This window comes from Rutidosis leptorrhynchoides, chromosome 6 (genome assembly GCF_046630445.1).
Source record: "Rutidosis leptorrhynchoides isolate AG116_Rl617_1_P2 chromosome 6, CSIRO_AGI_Rlap_v1, whole genome shotgun sequence".
Taxonomy (NCBI): domain Eukaryota; kingdom Viridiplantae; phylum Streptophyta; class Magnoliopsida; order Asterales; family Asteraceae; genus Rutidosis; species Rutidosis leptorrhynchoides.
In genome coordinates, this window is record NC_092338.1 from 431,882,061 (window position 1) to 431,891,776 (window position 9,716).

Sequence of the window (9,716 nt, forward strand, 5' to 3'; positions counted from 1 at the left end):
ATAATGTATATAAATTAGATAGATAATATATTACTTTAATAATAAAAGCTCTAATCATTTTTTTTTATCATTATTATCTTTATACACCATAAATAAATACAAAAACGAAGAAAAAGAAGAAAGTTCGTCACGTAAATACGGAGTAAAAAAAGCACAAGTATATGATATTTTTTAAAAATTTCCTTGATTTATGTGAAAATTATTACGGTCAGTGGCAGTACCAGGATTTTTTTCGCCGGGGGCAAAAAAAAAATAAAACCGTAGCAATTTTTTTGGAAAAAATATGGAGGTTTTTGGGCAAAAAATGAAGGTTTTAAGACAAATTATGGAGGTTTTGGGCCAAAATTTGAAGGTTTATGGGCAAAATTTGAAAGTTTTGTGGTAAAATTTGAAGATTTTTGGGCAAAATTTGAAGGTTTTGAGACAAAATATGTAGGTTTTGAGGCAAAAAAAAATCTACTGAGAGCAAAGTCGAAAAATCCAAAAATTTTACAATGAAAATTTCAAATCCATTAGGGACGGCTGCCGCTTTTCCTTCTAAAAAACGCCCCACTTTATTACCTGAAGTTTACCATTTAGGGAAACAAACAACAAAACACAAAAAGTCTGCTTTGCTCACACTAATCGATAGATATAATTTAATATAAATATAAATATAAATATAAATATAAATTAATACTCTTAGTTTCTATAATTTTAATATTAATATTTAATATTAATATTTAATATTAATCATTAATCATAAATCATAATTCATAATCATAATTTATTTATACTAAACTAACTCATATCATATGCCTATCTACTATCTATTACTCCGTAATCTATATCTATATACACAGTACATATTAATACAGTATTAACCAAGCAATCAATAATTATTATAGTTAGTAATTCACTCTTTACTCTCTCTCTCTCTCTCTCTCTCTCTCTCTCTCTCTCTCCATATATATACACATATACATATGTATCTATATCTCTCTGTTCACCTTCAATACTTTACTTTTTCAGATCGATAAATTGAGGCCCTAAGGCCAATCATCCAATTGTTTTCATCCCTTGAATTACAAACCACAACATCCCGTACAACAACCTGCATTTTTTCAATTTTAATGAATTCTGTATCGTTGTTTGCCCTAATGGATAGTTAGATTCACAATTCAACTCCTTCAATTTCACAAAGGTATTATTTTAATTTTCAATTTATTGTTTGTGGTTGATGAAAATTAGGTTAATTGGTTTAGTTAGTTGTTATTGTGGTTATAGGAAGTTATGCATAGTTTTTTATTTCAATTTATTCACCTTTCTTGCTATGATGTTGTTGTTGCTTAGTGATTACTTATTTCAGGTAAAAGTTATGAAATTTGTGTTTAGTTATTATATTCAAGCTTGTATTGCTTAAAAGAATTGTGTGGTGTAGAATAAAAAAATAAAAAATAAAAAGGTAAACAAAAAAGAAGCTTTATGAACTAGGCGTTAATTGAGTGTTTTGTAACTAGAAGTTAGTGTTTTGTGTATGATAAAAATTTGCTTTTTATGGGATCTTCAATTTTTGTTTGGAATAAAACCTTGTAATGAAACTTTCATATATACACATATAACATATGCATATACTTTTATTTGAATTTCACAGTTGGTTGTGTCATTATATTGATGAACGAGGAACCGGAAAGCACGTGTCACTTTATCACGCCTTTCTTGTGATATTACTTTCTACTTTATTGAACTTTTTGCTTGTTGCTGCTTTGATTCTTATATCTCTTATATATTTGTATGCTATAACAATTTAAAGGTATATGCTTCAATAAGATAATGTAGTTTTTACATTGTGCTCGTGACTCATGAGTAGTCTACTAGTTTTTGGTTGAACATTTATGAGGCTTGCCACAATATGTGACTTGTTTCAGTAGTAATAATAAGTTTCTTATTTTATCAACATCTTTTCTTTTTCTTTTTTTTTACTTGTATTTTATTTTAATGTATTATATATTTTATTTTATATTTTGTTTGTTAATTGTTAATAGATAATCGAGTTTCCAATATCTTGCTGAAGATCTCATCCATATAAACCTAAGGGTGGCAGAGGTATAAAAGTTAACGATAATATGGGATGCTTTGTGTCAACCCCAAAAGATACAGGTGGCAAAAGGAGGAGGCCTGGAAACATTGGTGAAGTTGCGGTTTTTGTTCCTGGTTTACGGATTCCAAAACCTGTTGATTTTAACGAGTCTCTCGGGGACCATTTGTGCAAAAATTTAGTGGATAAACTCTCTGCTCTTAGGACACGTATAGTTGTTATGGCAGGACAAGAAGCTCCGTCTATCACAAGAACACGTAGAAGAAGTGCTACCCAACATGGTTAGTATTAAAAAAAAGACTTATTTCTATATGTTACTGTAATTGAAAAGGTAGCAAGATGGGCGGTTCAGATGGGTTGGAAAATGGGCCAACATAGGTTGAGTAAAACTGGTAGGTTAAATTATGGTGGGTCAGGATAGGAAACCCGCAAGCACTTTCTGGCCATATCTAAGATAGTTATAGATCTTCAATTTAGTAACTATTATTATCAAATGATATAACGACAAACATAGTTTGAATATCTGGATAAAATGATGTAGGAGGTTGTATGCATTATAAACAGACTTGGCGGATTTAAACCAATCAACACATTTGACCCATTCTCCCTTCTTAGCTGATTATATTTTATTTGACCCGTTTGAGATAAAGCACAGCCCAGATCGACTCCATATGTAAATGGCGAAAGTTGCTACATCTAATTAATAATAGTATTATTATATTTATGGCTATTTTTTTATTTTCAGGAGGCTCAACTTTAGGTGATCTTCTACAAGCCCTTGAGGATTATTTGCCTGTCCTATTAGGACTGGTTAAAGATGGTAAATCATTATCTAAGCTAGCTTGTTATTTTTATGTAATCTTCTATTAATATGATTATAACTTATATATACATCTTGTTGATCACTTTGAAGGAAGTCCGTTACAACATAAAGTACAATTTACGTGGATAAACCAAGAGGATGATTCAGAGGTAAGAAGGCGTTAGATGGGCATTTCAAAAGTGCTAATCTGATTTTAAATAGACATGATTAGTACTTATTGGAAATTGTCATAATTTTCAGGAAATGGGTATGTATAGTGCTTGGTACGAAGTACTATCAGTTTTGCATTTGATGGCAACGTTATCCCTATCACAAGCAAACTTGTTGCTTCTCCCAAGGACGTCGACTGATGGTTATTTGCCTAAAGTAACAGAAGGTGCGTGGTATCATATGATATGAAAAAACAATGCCAATATTCAAATTTCGTGAACTAATTTATTATGGTTGCTGCGTGCACATTGATTAATAACTACTTTTTATATATATTAGTGAAAACTTTAGAGCTCCCTTATTGTCTAGGTGCCTCTAATTAATTGATTTACTTAGGATGGGAAATATTTATGTTTAATTTATAGGCTATTATTTCTTAATAGATATAAAAAACATGCATTGATCACTTAAGAAACTTCGCACTTCTGTCATTAGCAAGTGCAAGTGTTTTTTAATATTCATAACTACTAATAAGTTCAAATTTTGTACATCAATTTTGTCGGATCAACCCAACTCATAATGAAAAATTACTCAGTTTTTACATAAACCTCTTCGACTCATCCCGCCTCACCAATTTCCTACTTGTAGCCCACTAGGATAAATGTCTGTTAAGATGTCCTCGTTGTTTGAAGAAATATTATTTGTTTAATAATAAGGCTACTCTTTATTTAATAGTAGAATGTTATAAAGTAATTTCTTATCTATATAAAATGCCCGGTCTTGCTATTTGTGTTACATGTAATCTCGTATGTTGTTTAATATAACAGAAAGCAGGAGATCTGGAATTGATATTTTGTTGAAGGCAGCTGGTTACCTTGATTGTGCTGTAAGGCACGTACTTCCACAACTGCCACCCGAACTAAGGTTCGTAAAATTTTAAGTTGTAGCCATACCTGTCTATTAAAGAGGATGGTCATCGTTTCGATCCCGATAGTCGGCTTTTCTCTATTTATTTTATTTGATGTTATTGTAACAAATCTTGTCTTTATTTTAGGAGAGACTTGCCAGTGGACCTTGCTGAAGGCGTTTTGAGAGCACTCTGCCTTCAAGCTTTAGGGCAGGTATTGTTGTGGTGTTAGACTTGTCTGTTATATGCCGAATTTATGTAGCTGCGTATCAATTAGCTCATATGCATAGTAGTTTAAACTACCATACAGGTGCCAAAATGGGTGGGTCATCTAATGGGTCGAAGGTCTCAGGTCAAGTAACTTTAAAAATGAATTGAACATAGTCAAGTTTTTTTTTTTTTTTTTTTTTTTTTTTTTTTTTTCTGTCAGAGAAATTTCTTTGGCCATGTATTAAATGTCATTATCGGCTGACACATGTTCTGTTATGTACTGTTTTGTTCTAGAATTAATATATGTACTATAATTACAGAAACTATTTCAAACTACTAATCCATCTTTTTCATAAATAATTAGGAAGTTGTGAACACTTTTGAGTACGCCTTGCTGGACTGTTAGCCGTTTGACCCATTCGTTTTTAGATAAATGTTCTAAATATACCCATTTGATCTGTTATCAACCTCATATAACCTAAATTGCCCAATTTCTGCGCTACTGATTTAAGGTCGTTCCCTCTGATTCTAACTACCACAATTTTTTTCTGGATGTACTCTAACCTTTAATCTATATATGCTACTATTACTTGGCGATTAATGATATTAGCAACATTGCAAGTGCATTTTACTTAAATTTATGTCCTAAATAAAATATAAGATATGCTTGCTACAACATGGGATTACGAGAAATTAAATATTTGACTATATGATTCTTGTTTGAAATCAGGGTGTGGATATACAACTTGGGCTCGCAATCGATAGTACCAAAGCCACACTCGCAGTGAAACGAAGGCTCGCCTGTGAGATGGTCAAGTATTGGCAGCAGGTAAATATTGGTTATTTCTTCAAAATTACTCTCGGTAATTAATGCAGAGTGTATTTGTAGTGTGTTAAAATTTTATAAGAACGATCTCTTTATTAGTATTTTACTGCTAAAAAGCAAATCTTAAAAGTTATGATAGCCATTATTGTTTATCATAGATATGGATGAGGAATAATCTCTATGAATATGAAATGAGCGAGCGAGCGAGCAAACACAAATTAAACAAATGCTTGTTTGTTTTATACTAGGCCGTGTTTTGCATCCCCATGTATAAATTATGACAGCCAGAACTGCATAAATTTTGGGATAAAACACGAAAAAAAACAATCTAAAGTTTTTCAATTGAACTAGTTTTAGCATTTAATGCAGAGTAGTGTATCATCAAAATCTAGACGATAATATTCTTCATCTGTAGCTCATACAGACGGTTGACATCTGTAATGGTAATAAGTGAACTAAAAAGTAATTTTATAGATGGTGCTTAACATGGTTGCAAAACTCGGCTGACTCGGCCGAGTTCTCGGCGATAACTCGGAAAAATTGTTCAACCGAGAAATCGGTGTCTAACTCGCTCTATTACTCGGTCAACGCCGGTCAACGTCGTCGGAAAACTCAAAAATTGACCGGACACGAGGAACGATGATGAAAAAAAACAGAAACGGGAAAGAAGAAAGGATTGAGGAAGAAAACAAGACGAGATCTCAGATCCATAGCGAGCTTGTAAAACAAGATCTGGGATTTTTTGGAAATTGGATGGTGACACGTTTTTCAAGAGAGAGTGCTTTTATTTTTTACAACTTGTTTTTATCATATGTCTGATGCAGTGATGCTCTTTGAGACTTTGAGTACCATATACGAGAGTATTTATTTTTAAAATATTTTAATTCAATATTCTTTTATCAAATGACAATAATAACCCCTAAACTTTTACTAAACTTTAATACCAAGAACAAAATTTATATGCACTCTTAAAATAAATATTTATATGTAACTAAACTTTACATATTTAACATATATATTTATAAATTTTATATATTTAACATATATATATATTCATAAAATGTTTGTTTATAGCTAATATATATATTATATATCTATAATATATTGAAAATATTTAGTTATATTAGAAAAGTCAACAAAAGTCAAAATCCGAGTACTCCTCCGAGTACTCCCCGAGTCGCCGATTACTCCTCAAAAACCTCCGGCCGAGTACTCCCCGAGTCGCGAGTTTTACAACCTTGTGCTTAATGCTTTAGATTACAGTAAATACATCAGGGTAATTATATAGACAAGTAAAAAGCTGTAAACTAAGCCTTGTGATCCCGTCGCTCTGAATACTATACTTGGAGTCTAGCAACTTCTATAGTCTTATAAGGCTTAAATGTGGTAGGTGCATTTATGATTGATTAGTTTTCATCATTGGTGATTTTTTTATGCAGGCACAAGATAATATTACGAACCTTCCGCTAGCAAATGGTTGGGGTGAGAAACACCGCTTTTATGTCAAATGGAAATATATCGAAGCCAAGGTATTTTTTAAATTATTATATTTTTACATTTATCTATACTATAAGTCTGCATCTTAGATTCACAGTTCCTATTTATTGTTATGTTTTATCTCTAACCAGCCAAACAGTAAAATACCTATAAAGGAATCAGGCGCATTGAAAGTTGCTCGAAGTAGATAAATAATGCATAAAACATCCTATATCCTATATTGTTTTAATTAAAATATTATATATTATATATTATATTGTTATCGAAATAATATAGTTTACTACAAGATTGAAACCGTATATGACTATGACCCCACCCAAACTAGCCCAAAATTCTTCATAGGCCCATTACACCACATGCTTATTTTGCTATCTCTGTTATCAGCTGATAAATGTTGGTTACATAGTGAAGATGCATTCCATCTGCTCTCTAACGTGTCTCTGTAAATCATTATTTTCTTTGACGGATATTGAATTCCCTGTAAATTAATATATGATAATCTATTTAAACATTGTGTAGGCAGGCGCGTATTACTATCATGGGTTAATTCTTGACGAAGGTAACACAGAAAAATCACATGGAATGGCTGTATCTGCTTTACAAGCAGCAGATGAGTTTCTCAAAGAAAGCAAAAAGGCATGTGAAGCTTTTAATACTGCAGTTCCTATCTCAAGGTAACATTTCTTAACCTGTTGATGGATCCATTGGATGAAATTATTAAATGCATGTTATGCGTTTTTTTTATTAATTTTATTTTTGCTTATCCTTCAGTCTTGTTTACATCTTTTTTGTGCTGAATGAACATTTTTAATAATAGAAAATTACCACTTTCACACACCATTGGGTCTTTGACCTAGCGGTATCTGAAGAGTCTCATTGATTTGTGAGATGTACACAATATGTGGGTTACTTTGTAGGTTTTCCTTTCTTAAAAATAAGAAATGGAGAACATAAAAGTAAATTACTATTCTATCGCTACGTCCTTAATTAGTGTTGCATAAAAATAATGTTTTTGATAATGATAATAATAATAATAATAATAATAATAATAATAATAATAATAATAATAATAATAATAATAATAATAATAATAATAATAGTAATAGTAATAATAATAATAGAAATCGACTTGCCAATTTCTCTGTTGCAGTTATTATGCTTTTGAACAGAAGTAAATGCTATATTAAAAATCGAGAAAAACAGAGTAATTACTATAGTTCTTCAAGTTTAGATAGCAAGAATTATTATACTCTACAAACTAGCACTATGGGCTTGTTGTTATGAGTTTGTACTTGAAAACAAAGTTCTCATGACAAAACATACAATACAATTCTATTTTCTTAGTTGAATTTCTGCAGTAACAGGTATATTCATGTTGTGAATTCTATTTTTATCATAAGATTATGCTCTGTTTATTTTACCCAAACACACTGTGCTTGTTGGATATTTGTTGATATGGCATTTGTAGCTTTGGTAGAGGTGGCCATATGTATCACTCGAATTGGATAATGGGTCAAAATAAACAATTTTTTTGGTTCGGGTCAACTTCGGTTGACCCAAAACACTTTCTTCCTCCAAAAATGTTATTCATAGGTAGCACCATAGATATACTTACAAAAAATATGTTACGATATCTACCTGATTATATCGAATAAAAGATCTAGGAGGTTGTATCTTGTATGCATTTAAGATGCACTTTGGGTGACTATTGATTGTTTAACCCTTTTCACCTCTTTCCTTTTAAATTACTTGTATTAGTTTTACTTATTTAACTGTTCGAGATAAAACATAATCCAAACCGAGACATTAATAAGTGAATGTTTCAAAATTTTCACGTCTAACAATGCCGAGATCAGTTTATGTTTATTTTACCGAAGAGTAGAATTTCCGATATCAATTTATTATTGTTCATTATTCAAATTACTCGTATATGTTTAGCAAATTTTTGAAACTTGATTTTTATATTTTGATTCAGAACGCCACCTCTTTGGGGAACAATGAAGTATCTCTCTGAAAAGATTCCAAAAGACACTTCTAGCAAAGTGCGGATCAACCGAGATTTATACACTTATGAAAAGTAAGTCTTAACCTGGTTGACTTTATTCATCTTTTTTATTATTTTTCTAATTATTTATTTTTATTCTTTCGTGGTCAAACTTTGACCTGATCTTACTAAAAACGCATGTAGAATTATGGAAACAGCGCCAACGTTGCCTGACTTCGCGTTGGCTTTGAAGCCGGATGAATATCAACTACCTGAAGTTGATTCTTCTTGGAACCATGAAAATGTAAACAATGTGCACATTGGCAACAACAAAGATTAAGTAACAATCCAAAGCATGGATTGTATGAAACTCCATTTTTAGGAATCATTTTCTCAACGAGTTTGTTTAAAAGCGTCTCAACTGTTCATAATAGCAATGTATGTATTATATATATTATACTATATACTATATATATACAGCAGATGTTTAATATCAAATATGAAACTTGTACAATGTTGAGATCTTTGTGTAAGACGAGATTTGCCGAAATAATATATATCATACACTTGAGCTGAAAATGATTGATGTATACTTTGTAATATTGTATTTTGATGATACTGTATGTGTGCACAAGTATCATTTACCAACTTTTATACAGCAGGTGTTTAACACGAAGTATCCAATGAAATTGTGACGGGTTTAATTTCACAAAAAAAACTATTTACTGACTTTAACTCCGTATAATCTACCTATTCAATATTTATGCATAGTACCTTTACATCGTCCCATTTTCATATAGGTAATTTAATGTCATCTTACACAATATGATGAAATACTCAGCACCGGATATATATAGTGTCTACTTGCACAAGACTCATAATTTAAAACAACCTCTAAGGCAATTAAGAATTTATATGGGTCGATGATCTTAGGACACCCCATTTTTGTTGGAAGACCAATAACTAGGAGCTCCGGGTTCTGGAAGCTCGAAATTTCCAACTTCGACCAATCTCAGGTGCAAGATTAATATCAATCCTTTGATTTCGGATACGCAACTTTCAGTTATGTTGGTTGATCGTGTTCTCATTGTTCAAACCAAGGTATCGACTTTTTTGATTGAATAATGTTCATGTTAGTCACATTAGTATGTTCGGGCCTTTTGCTCGAAATTTCCGACTTCGACCAATATCAGTTATGTTGGGATTCGTCTGAGTTTGTTGTGGTTTCCCCATTTGATGGGG

The 9,716-nt window shown here is 31.5% G+C and overlaps 1 protein-coding gene across 2 annotated transcripts; it reads left to right on the top strand.

The window, feature by feature from the left end:
• The first annotated feature begins 923 nt into the window (after positions 1-923).
• On the top strand, positions 924-9,041 carry LOC139852625 (uncharacterized). 2 transcript variants are annotated; one of them, XM_071841937.1, is made up of 12 exons: positions 924-1,183; positions 2,025-2,358; positions 2,823-2,897; positions 2,991-3,049; positions 3,141-3,276; positions 3,878-3,974; positions 4,105-4,171; positions 4,898-4,996; positions 6,433-6,522; positions 7,010-7,164; positions 8,466-8,567; positions 8,679-9,041. In XM_071841937.1, the coding sequence occupies exons 2-12, from the start codon at positions 2,106-2,108 to the stop codon at positions 8,812-8,814; spliced, it is 1,269 nt and encodes a 422-aa protein (XP_071698038.1). In that variant the 5' UTR covers positions 924-1,183; positions 2,025-2,105; the 3' UTR covers positions 8,815-9,041. The 2 variants fall into 2 exon arrangements, with proteins under 2 accessions (XP_071698038.1, XP_071698039.1); XM_071841938.1 differs by lacking the exon at positions 924-1,183 and adding an exon at positions 1,808-1,909.
• Positions 9,042-9,716: the final 675 nt, after the last annotated feature.